The 23,419-nt window shown below is 35.4% G+C and overlaps 1 protein-coding gene across 2 annotated transcripts in view; it reads right to left on the bottom strand.

Annotated features, from left to right (window-relative positions):
* Nucleotides 1–830: 830 nt before the first annotated feature.
* Nucleotides 831–23,419, bottom strand: part of LOC106873802 (60 kDa neurofilament protein) — a 34,114-nt gene continuing 11,525 nt past the window's right edge. The window contains exons 2-11 of one of the 2 annotated variants that reach the window (XM_089339015.1): nucleotides 18,680–18,866; nucleotides 15,535–15,630; nucleotides 14,304–14,468; nucleotides 13,482–13,607; nucleotides 11,915–12,135; nucleotides 10,050–10,165; nucleotides 7,192–7,286; nucleotides 3,480–3,593; nucleotides 2,837–2,950; nucleotides 831–1,847 (exon numbers count right to left, since the gene is read on the bottom strand). In XM_089339015.1, coding sequence (XP_089195141.1) covers nucleotides 1,812–1,847; nucleotides 2,837–2,950; nucleotides 3,480–3,593; nucleotides 7,192–7,286; nucleotides 10,050–10,165; nucleotides 11,915–12,135; nucleotides 13,482–13,607; nucleotides 14,304–14,468; nucleotides 15,535–15,630; nucleotides 18,680–18,866 — 1,270 coding nt within the window. In that variant the 3' untranslated portion in view covers nucleotides 831–1,811. Of the gene's footprint in view, nucleotides 1,848–2,836; nucleotides 2,951–3,479; nucleotides 3,594–7,182; nucleotides 7,287–10,049; nucleotides 10,166–11,914; nucleotides 12,136–13,481; nucleotides 13,608–14,303; nucleotides 14,469–15,534; nucleotides 15,631–18,679; nucleotides 18,867–23,419 lie in introns of both variants that reach the window. The other variant, XM_089339014.1, reaches the window with a different exon arrangement.

Consider the following 23,419-nt stretch of genomic DNA (forward strand, 5'->3'; position numbering starts at 1 on the left):
TTCATGATAAATTTACCTTTGATATTTTGTAACATTAGAAATGTTAATATCCAATATATCTTATACTATTTTGTACTGGTGTTGTTTTGTTTCAAGTTAGATATTCTAGCCATGATTCGTACAGCTTCTCTTCCTGTATCGAGGAAATAGGATTATATTATCCAATGTATCTGAATTTTTGTGAAAACAAACTATTTTTCACGATTAATTGACTGATTGCATTCCCAATATGGCGACTCAGACTATCACTAGTTTCCTCCGATTCTTGCAACTCATTTATCGTCTGCTTATATTAAGTGAGCCACAAAGGCCATTATAAAGTTTTGGTGGTTCATGATGTCCCAGAAAGATTAATTTGGAAGATTATGATTTCAGTATGACTCCTTCTGAAGGGAGACAACAAAAAGAAAGAAAGAAAGAACGAAAAGTGAGTGTGTTAAATGAAATTGCTGTAGTTTTTAGGTACAGGTCACAAATATGGAAAGCATTCCAATCGTGATCATCCTGCCTTCTTTTTATATATATATATCAAAAACTGCATTTTTCTATATGACCTTTCTTTTTTAAGATGGTAGGGCATAACTGGAAAGAGATTTGATTGTTATACTTCTATCAGAGAAAGTCATAGGTTGGTTTTATCCGTTATATATCACCGCCCCACAGATGCAAAATGTAAACAAAATATAAACTCTCATTCCCTATCTCTCTCTCACACACGTACTTAGAAAAAGATAGGAACTGAGATAGATAGATAGATAGATAGATAGATGGATAGATAAATATATATATAGAGAGAGAGAGAGTGAATGAAAAAGACAGAGAGAAAGAAAGATATTTATATATATACTGAAAACAGTTTTATTGCCATTTTATTTTTGTTCCTTACAATTCAGCTAGAAGAACCTAGAAAAGTAAAAAAACAATACAACACGTATTGTTTGAAGAGAAAAGAGATGTTAGTTTCTATGTAAGGCACAGGGCTACAAATTTGAGACGGGAGGAACAGTCGATGAAATCGACGCCAGTACTTGACTGGTACTTTATTTGAAAAAGACCACAGAAAGATGAAAGACAAAGTTGACCTGGGTGGAATTTGAACTCAGAATATAAAGGGACGTAATTAAAAACTGTAAAGCATTTTGTCCGACGCCCTACTAATTCTGCCATCCCGCTGCCATTGTCAATCTGCCGCTCTAAGGTTAAGAAAGATAAGGCACACTAATCTTCTGGAAAACCTAATCCCATCTTCCCAATAATGTTTCAGATGCATTTTGATTTTTTTTCCTTTTGTATGTAATATAAAGAACCTTTTCCAAAATTTGATTTTCTGTCTTACCTTCAATACAAGTTTTATCAAACGATAAGTGTTTTTAAATATACGGATGGAAATATGTTGAATCAGTCACAATGTAGGCACCTAGGACCCACACCGACCGAAAATTAGTTGCGTTATCTACGAAATTGTCTAGATCCCTAGCCCAACAACCATTTGTATTTTGGGAATATATGAAATAACAAGCGAAAGCAGTTGAGAGTATTTAATATTAATGTAGCTTAGCCATAAAATATGCTGTGTTGAGGACTGAATAGAGCATTTTTCTTTTCTAAATTATGTCATTCTTTAGAGAATGGTGTAAAATTGTAATAAAAAAAGGAGAAATAAAGAAAACAACAAAGTAAAGAATTATATTATCCCTCAACTGAAGATATTATATAAGAAACTCTTTGCAATAAAATAATTAATCTTCTGGAAGTTGAGATAGAGACAAAAGGTCTTCTTGGCCAGGACTTCCTCTATCAAAACAAGAGTCTTAGCCAGAGTATTTGACGTGGAGCAAGGCTCTTTCCTGAAAAGATAAAATGAAAGAATGTTATTGATACATATTATTATTGTTATTATTATTATTATTATTATTATTATTATTATTATTATTATTATTATTATTATTATTATTATTATTATTATTATCATTATTATTATTATATGAGGGCACATGGCCTAGTGGGTGCATGGTGTTGTACTCACGATCGCGAGATCGTGTTTCAATTTCCAGACCACGTGGTGCGTTGTGTTCTTGAGCGAGCAAAACACATCGACACTTGACGCGTGCTACACTGTACACTTGATGAAAGGAGTGAGCTAACTAGTTATTACTAATACTCAAGTTTCATCTGAGTCGACAGAAGTCACTGGAAACAAAATGGCTTTATTGATGACTCAAAGCGAAGTCCGAGAATTGAACACACGACCTAAGGGCCAGGAGTCAAACACTCAAAACAGTAAGCCACGTGGTTTTTAGGCTGGTTCTTCGTTGGTTCAGATAACAAGCATTCAGTTGTGGAAAAGGCTAGATCCTTACTGATAAAATTAACGAATAAATGGCCGAGTATCCCACAGACACGTATGTGCTTGTACTGTTAACGTATAATGTGACAAGGCTTCACCTTTGACTCACAAGTATACTACTGAGAGAGAAAGAAAGAAAGAAAGAGAGAGAGAAAGAATGAAAGAGAGAGAGAGAGAAAGAGGAAGGGAGAGAGAGAGAGAGAGAGAGAAGGATAAGTAATGGCATTTGATTGTCGACCCTAAAAGAAAGAAAAAAGCAAAGGACTGGATACAGCGAGTCTGAAGGAATGCTGCCTGGCATTCTTTTCCGTGCACAACTTTGCCAATTGGCATACACACATACATACATACATACATACATACATACATACATACATATATGTATATTCAAACAGCATACATGCATACATACTTGTACACACATACATAGATGCACACATATATATATATACATGTATGTGTATGTATTTGTGTATTATTATACATTACCCTGTCGTTTTCGTCTCTCAACGTGATCCGAGATGCAACGTTCAGTGGGCCCCATTCAATAACAGAGGAAGAAATAACTCCGTCCTTAGTATTACCATATTTTGAACCCCAGATCTGAAATTGAAAAAAACAAACAATAACAATAACAATAGCTATTGTATATATTATATATATATATATATATAGGCGCAGGAGTGGATGTGTGGTAAGTAGCTTGCTTACCAACCACATGGTTCTGGGTTAAGTCCCACTGCGTGACATCTTGGGCAAGTGTCTTCTACTATAGTCTCGGGCCGACCAAAGCCTTGTGAGTGGATTTGGTAGACGGAAACTGAAAGAAGCCCGTCGTATATATGTATATATATATGTGTGTGTGTGTGTTTGTGTGTCTGTGTTTGTCCCCCTAGCATTGCTTGACAACCGATGCTGGTGTGTTTATGTCCCCATCACTTAGCAGTTCGGCAAAAGCGACCGATAGAATAAGTACTAGGCTTACAAAGAATGAGTCCCGGGGTCGATTTGCTCGACTAAAGGCGGTGCTCCAGCATGGCCGCAGTCAAATGACTGAAACAAGTAAAAGAGTAAAAGAGTATATATATATTGTATATATGTTATAACAAAATAATATGGCTCGTGGACTTACCTTTACTTCTTTTTCTGTGGCAAACACGTTGTTGTCTTTGAAGACATGGGTGACAGTTGCTCGACCGTCATCAAATGTACGGACCAACTTCCAGTTTTTAAGGTTGGTTGATGGCTGTGTGTGTCGAGAAAAAAATAATAGAATATGAGAGAACAACAACAGCAACAAATAAAAAAAACCCAGTCTCCAACGACTATGATATTATAGACGCTTACCAACGGATCTTTTCATGTACACGAATAAACACACATAAATACATGCATACATGCATTCATACATGACAACAGATACGTGTGTGTGTACATTATATATGCATACATACATGCAAATATATATATATATATATATATATATATATATATATATATATATATATACATATATATATATATATATATATATATATATATATATATATATATATATATATATAGATAGATAGATAGATAGATAGATAGATAGATAAAGAGAAAGACAGAGGGAGATAAATCGATAAATACATGCAAGTATATATGTGCAAATATCATATATATGAATACATATATGTATATATATATATATATATATATATATATATATATATATATATATATATATATGCATATGTATATGTATGTATATATATATATATATATATATATATATATATACATATATATATCCATATATCAATAGCTATATCTATCTATCTACCTATCTACTTATACATATATATATATATGAACATATATGTATATATAAGCGTGTATATATATATGTATATATATATATATATATATGTATCTGTATATAGATAGATAGATAGATAGATAGATATAATATGAGTAAAGGATATAAGTAAGGGATCTAAGAGATCCAGTGTAGTTAGTATCACTGATTTGTATTTCACGAAATGGTCGCACAGAAACACGATTTATTTAAATAGTGTGTGTGTGTGTGTGTGTGTGTGTGTCTGTGCATGTGTGATTCTTTATATATATATATATATATATATGTATATATATATATATATATATATATATATATATATATATATATATATATATATATATATATATATATATATATATATATATCTGTGTGTATGTGTACTTTCAATTATTCATGTTTCTCTGTGGAGCCATTTGGCAAAATGGAAATAAAAAAGGTAACACCATCAAGGAACACGTGCTGGCACACATCATTCGAAAAGCAACTAAAACGCCACGATTCAGGTATTTAGGGTGAACATCGAAGACAACAGAGCGTAACATAGACAAGTTGGAGATCTAGAAAGGCAATCTTCATTAATAAACTGAAACCGTCGATCAGTGACACACGTAAGTCACATGAGGCATATGGATTTTTATAATAATTTCAAATTTTAGCGCAGGGCCAACAAGTTTGGGAAATGGGTTAAGTCGATTACTATTACATCGACCCCAGTGTTCAACTGGTACTTATTTTATCATTCCTGAATGGATGGATGAAAGGCAAAGTCGACCTCAGAGAAATTTGAATTTAGAGCGCAAAAACGAACGAAATGCCGCTTAGCATTTAGTCCAGCGCTGTAAAGATTCTGCTAGCTCACCGGCCAATCACTATAAACAAATCCTGTGTGAGGTTGTTCGGCAAAGAATGCCGGACCATCTAACGACGAGAGGGTTCATTATATATATATATATATATATATATATATATATATATACATAAAAAGAGAGAGAGAGGGAGAGAAAGCGAGAGAATGGGGAGAGAGAAGAGAGGGACAATTCACATATAGAGATATATTCAAATACTAATTTAGCGTGCCGTCTACGTTAGTATTATTAGCCTACGCTGGGAAATGAACTCGTCTGGGTTAGCGTTTAGGATTTAGGGTTAGGTTATGATTTAGGTTTAAGCTTAGGGTTTAGGATCAGGTTTCGAGTTAAGGTTTGGTTTAACACAAAAGTGTAAATGCTCAGGTAGACCGCACGCTAAACTGTAAATGGTAAGGTATATCTCACGTTACTACGACACCTATTATCATTCATAGGTAAACAATACGCAAATTGTACTAAACAGGTTATAGTTCGTTCAAAAAGTGTAAATTACATTAAAGTGGTCTATAAAATGTGTAAGGGGAAAATAAATTTTTCGTAAAATTATGATTGTTGCCTACGCCTTAAAATATGGAATGGATGTTTTGGGTAATATTTAAAACGTATATGTATATGTATATATATATATATATATATATATATATATATATATATATATATATATATATATATATATATATACATGCATACATAAGTACATATAAATATATAGATATATATGCATATATACATACATACATACAATCATATATACAATATATACGCATATATATATATATATATATATATATATATATATATATATATATATATGTATGTATATCTATATATCTATCTATATATATGCATATATATATATATATATATATATATATATATATATATATATATATATATATATATATATATATATATATATATATATATATATATATATATATATATATATATATACATGTATATATAGATATATATATGTAGATATATATACATGTTTATATATATATATATATATATATATATATATATATAACATGGCTGTAGGTCATAACACCCGGGTAATGCCGGGGTGCATTGCTAGTATATATATAAAATGTATAAATAAATATATATGTAAATATACATGTATACATATATAATACATATGTGTGTGTATACATATATATGTGTGTGTGTGTGTTTGTGCGTTTGTGTATGTATATATATCTGTATTTATGCATATATGTGTGTGAGTGTGTGTATACATACATACACATACACTCACACATATTACTTAATCTAAGGGCTTCAGTATTTTTGTATAAATTACCGTGTCCAGAATGCATATGAGGCACTCCGTCAGTTACGACGACGAGAATTCCAGTTGATTCAATCAACGGAACAGCCTGTTCGTGAAATTAACGTGCAAGTGACTGAGCACTCCATAGATACGTGTACTCTTAACGTAGTTCTCGGGGAGATTGAACATGACACAGTGTGACAAGGCTGACCCCTTTGAAATACAGGCACAACAGAAACAGGAAGTAAGAGTCAGAGATAGTTGCAATGAAAGAGTACAGCAAGGGTCACCACCAACCCCTGCTGGAGCCTCGTGGAGCTTTAGGTGTTTTTCGCTCAATAAACACTCACAACGCCCGATCTGGGAATCGAAACCGTGATACTACGACCGCGGGTCCACTACCCTAATCTCTGGGCCATTGTGCCTCCACAATACATATGTATGTATACACACACGTATGCACACACGCGCGCGCGCACACACATGCACACATACGCACACACACACATACACAAACACGCGTGGCCATAATAACGAAGTAATAATGGTTTAGCTAATAGTTTTAATTGCTTTGCTCTTATTAACTTTATGTCTTGTATTGAGTGCTCCTCCTGAAGCTTGTCTTCATAAATGTGTGTGCTTGTATGCGTGTGCATGCGTTTCATTGTGTGTGTCTTAAACAGATCTAAGATGTGAAAGAAAAACGTAGAAGAAAGAAAGGTGGGTGTTAGAATTGTTAAAAGAACAAAAGCGTGACAATACCAAAGGGTGTGTTATACACGGAGTTGAAGATTACACACAAAAAGCAGTTACTGCGTGCACAGCAATGCATTCCTAATCTTACCCTTCCCACCTTTGAGCTTTCTGTTATTTGAACGTATTTTCCGTTTGGCTCTACTTCTGCGATCGAAACGGTTCCGCTAGCAGTTCGGTTGATGGTGATTTTACCTGGTAACAATAGAATATATAAAAACTTTTAGGTTTGTGTATCCATGCATGTACATATACACGTATATATATACACACACATACACACATGCATGAAATTATACATACATCGATACATACAGCATGCGTACATACATATATGGTATCAAAAAGTTCCGGGACTAGTTATGTTTAATAAAAAATAACTTATCATCTTCGACATAGTCACCTCGCGCAGCAAAACACTGGTCTCAGCGTTCCTGCCATTTTGGGAATTCAGCATAGAAGTCGTTTTCCGTAAGCGAGTCAAGGGCCTTCTGCGATTCGCTCTAGTTTGCTAGCATTGCTAGCTCTCACTACGCACTCAACCATGTCCTGCCATCTCTTGGCGTGCTACAGAACTAATCCAGGAACGTTTTGATGCCACCTCGTACATACATACATACACGGTGGCTTTTAACTTGTGAAGACTTATGACAATTACTGACAAGTTATCTTACCCTTTGTGACGCTTATCTTTTTTGTCATCCAAATTCTAGTTAATGTGCATTTTCCCCTTTAGAAACCACATCAACGTACAATAAAATTAACTAGCAAAAGAAACAAAACAAAAAGACGTATGCACATACATACAAATATACGTTTTAGAAAATTACGAGAAATGAGTACTCAATGCAAATCTAAAGCAGTATTTCTCAAAGTGGGAAACACCTCACAGAAGTAGAGCATAACAATATTATGTTGGTATGGGGGGTTACTTCGAAATGGGGTGTAAGTAAGAAGTAACAAGCGTATAAAACTTCTACTAAAGTTTTAATTAAAACTTATTTTAGAAATAAATGTTTTATGACCTAACTTTCTCCGTTCGTAGTGAAGTACACATATTTTAATTTATTTTGAGAATCGAAGGATAGTACTGAAGAAATTGGTTGAGAAATACTAATCAAGAGTTTATTCTAGGAGCCACTTGGTTATTTACTCTGTTGTTACTCAGAGTTTCATACCACATGCTGTTCGATCACGTAACTTGAGGATGAATGAATACATCATTAAGTCGATTCTCATTGGTTGGAGGTGGTCATCTGATAAGCTGACTTGCACCTAACAGATTCTGTTGTTAATGCTACTCACTGGATCTACTAATCGATAAGGGAGAATACTCTCTTTATGATATGTAAGAGTCAGGGGCGACTACCACGGTCGATCTGGGTATTGCAGCTTATGCAAATCCAGAAGTCTCTCTAGAGCCTTCGTTGGAAGCAGAGAGATAGTATCTCCGACCTTCTATTCAGCATCATTGGCAATATGGCTGGCTATTTTATGGCGCTAGCTTAAGATCTGTGGGTTCTACAAGTGACTTAAAATAACGGGGTAGATTTATTTCTGATGTGAATAGCGTATAGTTCTTTTCAAAACTATCTGAAGTTGTTAGTAGTCGTTTTAATTATCATTGCTTGGGTAATTTATTGAGCTTTCCGAATTTACAAGGTGGTTGTTAAAGTGGGAAATGTCTAGGTAAGCGGCTAAAACTATAGTACGAGATCTGGTAATCTATGCTCTCCAGTCAAGAATAGCTTTCTTTAAAGTTACTTCCGTTGAAAAACTTGTGGTTTTCATGCATAGCTGAGAAATAGAATTGTACTGGGGATACAAATTATCTGGTTATGTTTCTCTTTGCCTCTACACTTATGATGAATAGTGGAGAGAACTAAGTTATTTATTTGTTCTTGATTCTGCAGCCGTGTCTGTAGAGGAGAGAAGGGTTGTTTTTGCTAACGTCATTTCTTGCTCGTACGTCGTTCAAAATGAAAAATTCCTTATTGAAAATTATCCTGTCAAAAAACAAATTATGAACATCAACTTATTCTGTCTACAAGACTCTTTGAGCTGAAATGTTCCACGTAATCTCCCAATTTTGGTCGAGTCTCTCGTGTTTTCGTTTCTATGCTTATAATGTTACAGCTGGTAGGACAAGTTTTTTTTTTTTGCTCATGTGATTTAGAATCTCTTGTGTTATTTGAAAGGCATTATACGAATATTTAAGGTTTAATGGAGATATTTAGTGAGATGTCAGAACCTTTTTTTACAATACAAAACAATGTACTAATGTATTTCCTTCTTGTAAGAAGCAGGAGTGTTGTATAAGTAACGATTAATTAATTAATTTGCTCTGACCAGTTCAGATCATCTTATGGGCAGTGAGTCATATATTATTTATATATGTATAAATAAAGTGCATACGAATACATACTTAAGTGTATATTATTGGTTACTGAACCAAGTTGTTGAGATATTCGCTATTATAAAAAAAATTCAATACACTAAGAATGTCGATGTATCATAATGCATTTTATGCACTAATGTGTGCATGTACACACATCCTATGTGTATATTTCAGTGTGCGCATGTGCGCGCATGCGCGTTGAATCCTTCCCTCCTCGTCTAAAGTGTGATATGGCTTAATGCAACTATATTTATTCACGATATAGTTCATTGCTGTTAATATTTAACACATGCACCAACCCAACTTTTTTCCTGTTTACATATTCTCTGTAGATATTGATGTAAAGCTATTCATGTTGAGCATCGCCTCATCAATGCCACTAAATTGGAAGAGGTTACAAAATTGATAGAACACGCCTCACCTCCTGCAATACTAAACTTTTAAATAAAGCAATAAGATAAGGGCTTCCATTGCAGCTCTTTTGTTTCAATTCTATCCTCAAATTGCCAAAGAGAGATTAGTATAAACATTTTGAAAGGAATATGAAAAAGTTGACTTACCAGTTTCAGGTGTGTGGAAACCTGAAGAAGCCCTTTGTTGCAGAGCATTAGCTAATGCCTCTTCCGAATGACTCTGATAACCGCCAATTGACTGAACCACACTGCCAAGACTAAGTCTGTAAAGAGGCAAAATTTAGAGGGGCGAGAAATTGAAAGGATTATAAACTAATCAAGAATGAAATATCAATATACGAACTGTTAACGTCATTCTTAAATTTAAAAACAGTTTTTTTTTATTAAAATATTTATGGTTTTATATTTAGATATTTATTAACATCACTCAAAACGGAATCTCAGCTATTGCAGTTTTAGCACCCATCTCAGACTTTTATAAAGTCCATTTAGAATAATTTTGATTTCTTTAAAAAGTAAAGATTTCTGACTACTACTACTACTACTACTACTAATAATAATAATAATAATAATGGTTTAGAATTTTTCCACAAGGGCAGCCATTTTGGGGGAGGAGATGAGTCTATTACATCTACCCCAGTGTTTCACTGGTACTTAATTTATCGATCCCTAGAGGACGAAGGCAAAGTCAACCTCGGCGGAATTTGAACTCAGAATGTAGCGACGGACGAAATACTGTTAAGCATTTCATCCAACGCCCTAATGATTCTGCCAGCTCGCCGCCTTAATAATAATAATTATTATTATTATTATTATTATTATCCTTTCTACTGGAAGCACAGGGTCTCAAATTTGGGGGCAAGGGATTAAGTCGATTACATCGATCCCCAGGAAGTAACTGGGACTAATTTTATCGACTCGAAAGGATGAAAAGCAAAGTCAACCTCGGCGGAATTCGAACTCAAAACCTAACGGCAAACGAAATACCGCTAAGCATTTCGCCCGGCGTGCTAACGTTTCTGCCAGCTCGCCGCCTCAATAATGATGATAATAATAATAATAATAATAATAATAATAATAATAATAATAATAATAATAATAATAATAATAATAATAATTTCAAATTTTGCCACAAAAGGCAGCCATTTGGGGGAAGGGGATGAGTTGATTATGTACTGAACGGTATTTCGTCCGTCTTTACGTTTTGAGCTCAGAATCCATTAAGTTCGACTTTGTCTTTTATCCTTTCGAGGTCGATAAAATAAGTATAAGCTGAGCCCTGGCTCGGTATCATAGACTTGCCCCTCCCCCGAAATTGTTGGCCTTGTAATAATATTTGGAATCAATACCTGTTTGTATTGAGTTTTGTCCCTTTTACATTCTGAATTCAAATCCTCTCGAGATTAACACTGAATTTCACGCCTTCTTGGATCAATAAAATAACTACCAGTCCAAGCATTTAGAAAGGAAGGAATTTCTATAACAGACCGTTTCGTCATGTCAAGTGGTTGGCCTTTGTAGCTCTATCAATAATCAATATTCTTTATGTCTCGAATTCAAATGCCGTTGTGACTGACTTTAACTTCTAAACTTTCTTGGATCAGCAAAAGAAAATCCCTAGCATCGGGCTACAACAAGTAATATTAGATGCCAAGAACCTCCCTCAGTATCCTAGCAGTTCCTAATAATAGTGTTTTCTTGAATTACACAAAGCTTGGTTTTATGCCTATTTCTTCTATCCATCTGTTCAAATCTTTAGGGATAGTTTCTAATGCACCTATAACTACTGGGATACATTTCACCCGGTCCTGGTACTTTGCTATCTTCTCTATACCTGTCATATCGACTTTCTCATCATTTGAGACTGTAAAGTGAGTTACCTTGCACTTTCTATTCCCTTTGCCTACAAAATCAGGCCTTCTAGCTTTTATTACTGTATATTTCCCTTCCTGTAAGCAGCAGGAGTGTTGTATAAATAATGAATGGTTCCCTAATTTTAAACCAGTATTAACCTGTTTTCTTCTCCTTCCAGCAGTTTACGATAAGCAGCAATCTCGAGTTCCAAAGACAGTTTGGCATCCATCAGATCTCGGAGTTCTTTGATCATCGCTTCAAGCTCGGCATTGAGTCTCTCAACGTCGGCTCTGTGTTCGCTTTTCTCGCTTTCCAAATCCGCAGAAACTGATTGAAATTCGCTCTGTAATGCTCTCAGTTGAGATGTTAGTTGGGCGATCTATAAAGAGCAAAATCATGAATAAATATATAGATAAATAAATATATGTATATACACATATATATACATATATATTATAGAGGCAATTATGCGGATAAACAAATGAAATACAACAGCTTGGGGTTGATATACAATATATATACATTCAACGAGAAAGAAAAGAAAGACGAGATTTTCAAAAGGTGAATATTTATGTATAAATAAATAGATATTTATATATTAACGGATCAAGCTTACACAGAGTACAAATGACAGAGAAAATTAAAGAGAAAAAAGCTGTTAAATACACTCACACATACACACATCCTTCGATTTAGCTCGCAATGAGCTCTTCTTAATACAGTCCAGTCCATATATTGTGAAATATACTTAAAAATATACTTTATGAGAAAATTTAACTTTATATATATAATTCTATACGTGTACGCATTCATACACACACACACACACACACACACATACACACACACACATACGCAAACATATCATTGCACAAGATGTGATTTGAAAGGTGTAACACCTTGACTAATTTGTGTGTATATATATATATATATATATATATATATATATATATATATATGTATTATATATATATTGTGGTACAAGTAGAAAGATATATTTTTGCAACGCGTAAAAAATACTGATATAACAGTATATATATGGGATAATATCCCTTACAGAGCAGAAAAATCTGTCAGCAACCAGCCTTGTATATAGATACGAGAGCGTGGAAACCACTCATAACCTTGTGTTTTGCTCATGGCAGTGTCCTTGTAAGCAGTTTGAAGCAGGACAACTGTTTCGGCCATCGCAAAAATCGACGAACACGGGAGAAGCGCTGCAAAATAAAGACATTCCACGTGACAGTACGACCACAGTTGATGACGTCAGTTGTCAGACTGATGCTTGAGAGTCGCATCAAGTAGCTTCTAGCGGCGGAAGCCTGAACTACAACTGGTTTGTCCCCCAGAGGACGTTTTTGGTTATTTTTGGGTACGCTCTCATACATATCCATACATGTATGTAAATATATATATATATATATATATATATATATATATATATATATATATATATATATATGTATGTATGTATGTAACTATATATATATATATATATATATATATATATATATGTATGTATGTATATATATATATATATATATATATATATATATATATATATATATATATATATATATATATATATATATATACATATATATATATATATATATACATATATATATATATACATACATACATACATACATACACACACATATATATACACATATACACATGCGTACATGTCCATAGACACACACACACATAAATATATCTTACCTGAGCCTGGCAGTCGAGAAGTTTGGCCTCCAGATCATTCTTCTGAGAACGAAGTCTTTTGTTCTCGTCGCTCATATGTGCTGATTCAGCGTTTCCTTTCGATGCACCCAAACGCATTTCATTCATCTGAAATAAATACACAAACAAATATTTCAAAATATAATACTAAACAGTATTTCAACATATTCTTCCTCCATACAACTAAAGGTCTTTGCTTAAATTGACAAGTTTAAAATCTTAAAATTTGCGCACTTTATTAAATCATTTTCTCCCTCAGTGAACGTCAGTGCTAGGTTTTGTCATTGAAAGAAAATCATTGTTGATTTTTATCAATGGAAGCCACAACCAGTTTTCTGTCAGCCACGTCACGAACTAGTATTTGTCAATAAAGACCATTTCTAGTTTTGCCAATAAATATGGATGACCTGAGGTTAATCAATAAGTTGTCTATAGCAGTGTGTTATAAAGTAAGCAATAGACTACGAAGAAGTGTTGAAATTCCTCGCTTTGGGTGAAAGAAAATACAAGAGGATCAGATAACTATGATTTTATTCAACATATTCCCCTCTCAGATTCACACACTTATTGAGGCGGTCCTTCAGTTTTTCTAAGCCCTGTAAAAGAACTCGGAAGGTTAGGCCACCAGCCAGGCTTTTTGTGATGATCTTAAAGCCAGTAACTTTTCAGCAATCCTTCGTAGATAGTGTTGAGATTGTTTAGCTACATGTTACGAGTGCAAAAACTTATACTGAAACCGTCTAAGGCGGACCTTTTGGGCAGCAGAGAACAGAATGGAAATAAGGTGGAATGAAGACGACTTACCTCGGATTGGTACCTAGCCTCCATGGCAGCAGACATTCCCTCCAGTTGACCTTCAAATTCTTGGCGGATTTCTTTCAGGCAGTTGCCGAGTTCCGTAGTCCAGTATTCTCGCATGTCAGGAATGCTATTGTCCTTGGAGAGAAGGGCTCGATACTCTTTGATTTCCTATACAGAAACATGTAGAAAAGCAAGATGATATATCGGTTAAAAAATACACACAACCCCCCCCCCCAAAAAAAACACAGCAGGAGCAGTGGCACAACAGTAACCACAATAAGAACAAGAGTAGCAGCAGCAGCAGCAACAACAACGGTGACAACAGTATCATCAATATCAAAGTAACAGCAACAACCTTAACAACAATAGAATCGTTAACAGCTGCGAAATGGGAGTTTCTACACCTAGATGGAAGGCAGATAGGGTGAGAAACTGCTAAGTAACAATTAAGTACTTTACTTGAATAAATTAAAGTACCAATCAAGTTCCAGTGTACTTGACTAGTACTTATATATATATATATATATATAATACAAATGATATATGAGCATATGCATGTATACATACATATATGTACAGCTAAATAGTTGAATGATCTCTCTTGCAAGAAAGATCATAGAGTGACCTCCCTTTCTAAGTTTCTCGAAGCATCTGTGCCATGAGACGTCGTTCTTAATTATTCAAGAAGCGTTTCTCTTGGAAGTTGCTAGAATGTCTAGCGTTCCATTAATAAAACAGCTTGCTAACCCTGCTCTTCGCTTCTTAGTCGCTTAGGCTTAGAGACATTCAAGTCATTGCTATGTCCGTCTATTTCTCTACGCTACATGATTGAAAGCCACCACTTAGCTGTTATTTCTATATTTCCTATCTCTGAACTTTCTTGCATAGATTGCTTCATTCAACTAGATTCTACATTTTGGTTATGTATCATCATCGACCTGTAAATAAAATATTTTTTTATGTAGTAAATATATAGTTCTTGAATTCATTCTTCATCTGTATATGAACTCTTGTAATAATACACACGCAGCCATATCAACTCCTGATACTGGATATATATTCCCTCTACATATATATATATATATATATATATATATATATATATATATAAGAGAGAGAGAGAGAGAGAGAGAGAGAGAGAGAGAGAGAGAGAGAGAGAGAGAGAGACAGACAGACAGACAGACAAACAGACAAGTAGATAGATAGATAGATAGATAGATAGATAGATACTTACAGCTTCAGAGACCTCTCTGAGGAAGTTCAGTTCATCTTCCAATGAATGAGCACGATTGGTTTCAGCCATGCGTTGGGCAGTTTCCTCTTGCAAGTCCTGTAAATAAAAATAGAATTTTCATTTTAGTTTTTAGTTTAAGAACTGTATAAGCATTAATATGTATGGATCTTCCATCATATTCGGTGATGAGTCTATCTGCTCTTTGACCGACCAATGGAACTACTAATTCATTGGTTTATATAGTGTAAGTGGCTGAGTTTTTCATAGGCACACTCATACTTTACGCAAACATCTGGCAGAATCATATACACATGATATGTGACAAAAGTGGGCATTGAATTACGAATACAGGCTATTTGTACTGGTTTCCTTTGCGTTACGAGGCCAGTGTGTTTCCGAAATCCAGACAAATGAAAGAGTGACAGAAGAGTTAAACCATTTTGTTGTCAAATCTGTATCAACCAAAACCATTCGTTGTGAGCTCCACAAAACTGGACAAGATGCAATTAATGAACCTCTCCTGTGTTCTATCAGCATTCGTAAGCGTAAAAATGTTGTATAGACTTATTACAAGTTTTCTGACCACTTGATGGTCAAGTTCTCTGATTTACTCTTTATATCCACTTCGAGTGAGTTTATGACTGGAGACAACTCGAAAAAGCCTTCAACCCTGATTATTTGATCGATACCATGAATCACTGAGATGGATCTGCGATGATTTGGGCAGCCATATCACGGAATTTTCTTGGCACCTTAGTTGTTCATCATGGCCGACATAACGTCGAAGATTATCTGAGTATTTTGGCTGATCATGGCTATCGTATGACACAAATATTGTTCTCTGATGGTTATGCAGTATTCCAGAACGATAGTGCACTGATTGACATGGCTAATATTATTCATAATGGGAACTTAGTCCATAAAAAGGAAGTAGGACACTTGGATTAACCCCCACCCCCCAAAAAAACCATCGAATCTCAACATAATCGGAGAGTTTTGGTGCATTTTGAGTTGAATTCAGAATTAAAAGTTTGCATTAAATAGACGTGAAAAGCATGCAAGTGCCTGACAATCGATAAATATTAAATATGTCCACCAGATGTGCAACGGGGTTTAAAATATAACAAAACAAAGTGTGGACTGTAACTATAATCGAAAGTTAACGACATAGAAGTATCATTGAAATGGTTACATCTGTATTATTTTATTGCCAAGCAGCCTGTCACCTTTTCTCTCTCGAACTGTTTCTTTCGTTCTCTGTCTATATAATTTTCTCTCTCTGTTTAAATACCTTCTTAAATCCCGTCATGTTAACTTAGTCGCAAGACCAAACATGTTTGCATCCATACATACATGTATGCATGTTTGCATGCATAGATACATGCATGTATATATGTATGCATGCATACATTCATGAATATATATATACATACACACATACATACGTACATGCATACATACATACATATATGTTTGCAAGCATGCATACATTCATACATATATACATTCATTCATACATACATACATACATACATACATACATACACACATACATGCATACATACATACACACATTCATTCATACATACATACATGCATACGTAAATACATTCATACATATATACATTCATTCATACATATATACATACATACTTACTTACGTACATACATACATACATACATACACACACACACATACATACATACATACATACATACATACATACACAACGACTAAAAAATCTCGTGATGTCGTTGAGAAGGATTAAACTCAGAATCACATGGTTGTAGAGCGAAACTTTTTTAACCACACCCCCAAGACGTTATTAATTTGCATAAAGGGTGACAGGCTTAAGCAGTGATGCGTTTCAATCTACATTTGTTAGCAGTTCAAATATGCCTGAGGCATACTCGAAAGCAATTCATTGTATTTTGTCATGAAGAAAATCTCTTGCTGTAGACAAAAAGATGTAAACACATCGACTCAGCCCACAGTCCTCCCTAAACCCGACTGTGGGATGCACGTATTTCGGAGTGAATACATCTCACAGTTTGTTAGGGTGCGCTGCAAACCGATTTGGGTTAAAAAAAAAAAAATTGTTCACAGCAAGAAATTTTATCCATGAGAGAATGCAGAGAACGGTTTCCTTACGGGTTCGAATATACCTCAAGCATATTTGAACTTGTAACAACTTTGCAATTATTAATTAACACGTAAATTAAAAGTTTAGTGTATATTTAAGACGATATTTAAATATTCTAAGGTGGTAAGCTGGCAGAAACTTTAGCACGCCGAGCGAAATGCTCAGCGGTTTTTCGTCTGCCGTTACGTTCTGAGTTCAAATTCCGCCAAGGTCAACTTTCCCTTTTATCCTTTCGATGTCCCAAACGCTGATAAGGAAAAAAATCCTTTAACTATTCGGTCTTGTTCGCCAAACAACAGCAATGACTTCCGGAAAGGAGGTATATCTGTTCTCTTTTATAACTTGTCTATTCCTCATTGGTTTAGTATAATAATTTCCGTTCGTACCGAACCGTAATACGCTTATCGTGAATTGACACGGGTCGGCGATCAGTCAAAGATTCTGATTGGACAGGGAAAGCACGCACCAGCGACCATCCACGTTGCTCAGTGCAACCTGGGGTCTGAGAACAAAGCCGCTTTCCCTCATCTAGTCTCATCAACTACGATGTTCTTTTGGGATCAAATAATTGTTATAAACGAGGGTTGTTGTTTTATTTGTTTCAGTCATTAGACTACGGTCATGCTGGAGCACCCCCTTGAAGATATTTTAGTCGAATGAATCGACGCACGTACTTATTTTTTTTAAAGCCTGGTACTTATTCTATCGATCACTTATGTCGAACTGCTATATCACATGGACGCAAAAACACAAACACTGGTTGTCAAGCAGTGATGGAGGTCAAACATACACACACACACACATACGACGGACTTTTTAGTTTCGGTCTACCAAACCCCGTCACAAGGCTTCGGACGGCCGAGGCAACAGTAGAACAGTAGAAGAAAATTGTCCAAGGTTCCACGTAGTGGGACTGAACCCAGAAGTAGGTGATTAGGAAGCAAGCTTCTTAACACACAGCCACGGCTATTCAGGTTCTAATAAGTTAAATTATATCTTACCAATCTAACTTGATGAAGTTGACCTTCCAAATTGCCGTGTCTAGCTTTCCAGTCAGCGAGTTGTTTCTCGAGTTCTTGAACCTTCCTTCTCAGCATTTCGCAGTCAGCAACACGTCGAGAGATGTCATCATTGAGAGTCTCAATAGTGCTTTGCTGTTGGTCATTCACATCAGTGAGATGACGTAATCTGTAGTATAAAAAGCAAATGATGTTTATGGCAGTAAAAATTGCATATTTAAATGTCCGTCTATCTATCTATCTATCTATCTATCTATCTGTCTGTTTTTCTGCTTCTCTGTATATTATAGATATATACATATATATATACATGTATATATATACATACACACACACACACACACACACACACACACACACACACATATAAACACACATATATATATATATATATATATATATATATATATAGTAAAAAGTTCGTCATAAGCATTTATAAGATGAAATCTTATATAGATAAATCTATAGAATTTAATTTCCACATACGACCGTTTCAAATGGCAATACAAACGTGCAAGAAAAAAAAATATCAATAATAATAATAATAATAATTAAAATAGTTATGTATTACCATTCTTGTCAGTGTAAAAAAGATTAAAGGAAAACATTAAAAAAGTGTATTACCAAAAAAAATTTAGAAGGAAAAACAAAGAGGTTGTGTCGGAGAAGCTGACCGGATATTTGCAAATAAATTGTAAAAGAGGAAAAAGGAAGAGAAACAGGGACATGTTAATGTATTTTCGAGTCTGTCTGTGTAATAAACTTCAAACTAATCTGGCCAGTGGATATATTTAAAAATAAGTAAGAAAAAACCGACACAAAACAAACAGTTATATTCCTGTGAACGACAGTTAAAGAACCCTGAAACAAGCAGAGGTATTTCCTCTTGCTTTGCAAGATAATACTGCTAGCTAACTCCTTACATATTTTTCCTTAGCAGTATATTGAACCTTACAGATGTTATTTTAGATGTTGAAAACATTGGATTAAAATCAAATACACTTTTTACTTTTTTAGAATGTTAATGTGATATCTAAATTGCATAGTGGTAAACCTTTGGCAAAAAGTATGTTGTGGCATTTATTCCCCACATATGGGAAGAAGTTTTTGTTTGACTGACCATTGTAAATAGAGGGAACCAGTTGATGGCTCGTTAAAATCCTTTAACCAATAACACTATTGTTTACCAGCTCTACAAGACAAATAATTAAAATGACTGGATTATTATGACTCAAATGGGTAAAGTGACCCAGCTGTATTAACGTAACCCAACTAGATTGAAGTGTTCCAATGAAGTTAACTTGCCACAGCTAGTTTATCTTAGACCAACTGGGTTATCGCATCCCAGCTTTGTTAAATTCTCCCAACAGTGTTATTGCGCTCTGGCAAATTTTACGCAGCTCACCAGGGTTAGCGTGATCTAGCTGGTTTAACGTGTCCTGTCTGGTTTAATGCTTCCCATCTGGTCTAACGTGTCCAAACTGACTTAACGTGTCTCAGCGGGTTCAACGTATTCCAGCTGGTTTAACCTGTCTCATCTGGTTCAACGTATTCCAGCTGGTTTAACCTGTCTCATCTGGTTCAACGTATTCCAGCTGGTTTAACCTGTCTCATCTGGTTCAACGTATTCCAGCTGGTTTAACCTGTCTCAAATGTATTAAAATGCCACATCTAGTTTAAGTTGTCCTAGTTGGTTGACCTGGGACAGCCGGTGCACGTTAATCCATTTTAGACAAGTTAAATCAGCTGAGACACGTTAAGGAAGGAAACTAATCTGAATAAAGATAACTGTTTCTTCAAAGAATGATGTTTCATAATTGATGTTTGATGATCGATGTTTTATAAAATGGGCTTTTGTTTATACTAATCGGCCCAGATTAAATTACTGTCACGGTTCAGATATTTTACCTTATTTATAACACTTCAAGTTAAGTCACGTAAATATTTGGCCAGTAATAATGGCTTCAAATTTTGGCACAATGCCAGCAATTTTGGGAAGGAAGTAAGTCAATTGCACCAGTGCTCGACTGGTACTTATTTTATCGACCTCTAAAGGAGGAAAACCAAAGTCGACCTCGGCAGAATTTGAAGTCAGAATGTAAAGACAGACGAAATGCCGCTAAGCATTTCACCCGGCATGGTAACGATTCTGCCAAGCTCGCCGCCTTATATTTATTTGACCAATAATAATGAACGTGTGAATAAGATTTTCGCTTCGTGCCAACAAGGTTTTGCGTTCGTTCCTACTACGCGGCGCCTTTGACCAGTGCATTCCACCATAGCTTCTAGTAGAACCAAGTCTTTTGAGTGACGTTGTTAGAGTCGGATGTCCCGAATGTGTTCGTAGGTGATAATTTGTCATCAGTCACCTAGTTTAATATCGCTAAGTGAACGTTAGATGCCACTTAGCGATCTTTATTTGAATCCACTCTGTGCCAATCATTCAGACAAAAATATCAGTTGTACGAACTATTTGATACGTCGATGCACTGTTTCCTAACGCTAACATCAACGGGCCTCTATATTACGCCGTCTTAACTGAATATGAATACAATGAACATTGTAGTACCCAAGAAGCGAAATAGTGAGATGGTGACAGCTGGCTGGTTGTTCTGAAGTATAAAAGAAAAGCAACCACCTAGAATTTGTAGTTTCTTCTCCCACTCCTGACCGCGCCGCTATTGTCAGAGGTCCTGTGAAAAAGAATATGAACCTTGGCCCTTCTTCTTATGACTAAGCCATAAAAAAAACGGAGATCAGATGTGCAGAAACCAATCCTCTCACCAAGTTATATTGAGGGTATGGGATTGAAGCCGTTATTGTAAAGGGACAAAACCAGGAGTCAAAACTGAAACTGAAGGATTCTTGAATGCAAGTCTTCACACCACGGGTCACCACAATTATGCAATGAAACAAAATACATTACGTAAATGCAAATAAGAGGGGGCTAAGAAATCAACTCGCCACGTAATCTTTGGTTGAATAGTTTAAATATCTCTGCGTGCGTAATCTTAAGATAAAATACATCTTCAGGAATGTCCGAATTGGGGCTTTCATACAGTAGAATGACTAACTATTATTATAGATGTTTTCAAAGAGTGATAAAGAGACCATACTCTGGGATATGCCAATCTACATACATACACACGAATACACACACACGCGAGCGCACACAACACACGAACCGGGGCAGATTAACGCTAATCAGACAGGTTGTCGTCAAGAGTATGGAAGGGATCCTACTAATCCAAGTATCAATTAAAACTGACAATAATGTATCTCTAAACCAGAGGGTTTCAACCAGGGTTTGCATGACCTTTGGGGTCCATCTAAGATTTAGTTGTTAAAAATATATAGCTATATTTCTACAATACACAAAATATTCAATTTGTTTTGTACAATTCTCAATAATATCTAATTTGGAACAAACCATTCACACCTACTTTTCAGCAACTGGAGGGCAACATCACATGTTATTCCTTCCACTCTAGGTGGAACTTGAGGGACTTCATGAAGGATTAACCGAAAATTAAAAGCGCTTTCATCAATCCCCTCAATCTTGTCCATCACACAACTTCTTTCCTGAACAGCTGCCGGGCTAAGGAAAAACTTTTGGCCTTCATGAATAAAGTAGTTCAGTGGGCAACCCTCTGTTAATATGTGGGTTCACCCTAGCCATGAAAGCAGCTGTTCAACAAAGCTTTAATATTAGCAATGCCCCGACATTAGAAGGATTCGCGTAGAATGGTTTTGTAACATTGCGTGCAATTTGTTATTCGTGTTTAGTTTATCCCCAAAAGGCAACGCCTCCTGGGTTTCTGAAAGTTGTCCATAGTTCTCCAGAACACAATATTTAGCTGATGTTTGTCGTCGCCTTGATCCTTAATAGTTTGCAAGGCTTTACGTAATACCTGGCGCATCGCCGACTGGTCAAGAACTGAAAGTGTCTGGCAGGATTTGTAGTTACCAAAACCCAGTCTTGGATTTTTGCTTGAACCTGTACTGCAGTTCTCAAGGGAGGAGATGAGCTGTTGAAAGACAGACCTAAATAAACAGCGGAAATTGTAGTAGTAGTAGTAGTAGTAGCGGCGGCGACGGGAGTGGTAGTGGTAGTGGTAATGATCATGATGAGCCGTAATCATCATGGTCGTATTATCGTAAAATCATCATCGTCACCGTAATCATATGCAGAAACTGAAGATTTCCACACCGCTATGCCACTAACCACTATACAAAGCCCCCCTCAAAACATTCTCTTCTCCCTCCACTCACACCAGAATCACCAACAACGACTATAGATAATGGGGGTTACAATATACTGCACATCGTAACCTCAAGTTAGCTATTCTTATCAAGTCTCTCACTCCCCCCGTCCCATCTCACTGTATAAACAAGTAGAACAGAGATGATAGCTACGGACACTGTCATCTGAACTGAACTCTTTCCCAGTACCGTATAACTGACCCAGAAAACGTGTCGCCGAAGCACATACAACAAGCAATTGTCCAAAAGATGACAGAGTTACAATAATATGGGACATGTCTGTACATACCGAAAGAAAGATAAAGACAAAACCCACCCAGATATTTGTTAAACAGTACACAGACAAAACGTGTCTCTTTATAGATATTTAATCCAAGTAAATGAAACTATTTCCCATTGAAAGATATAACAATACATTCACAGAAACAAATGCTTAATAATAGCTATATTTAGATGGGG

The sequence above is a fragment of the Octopus bimaculoides genome, chromosome 21 (genome assembly GCF_046866305.1).
Source record: "Octopus bimaculoides isolate indiv1 chromosome 21, ASM4686630v1, whole genome shotgun sequence".
Lineage (NCBI taxonomy): Eukaryota > Metazoa > Mollusca > Cephalopoda > Octopoda > Octopodidae > Octopus > Octopus bimaculoides.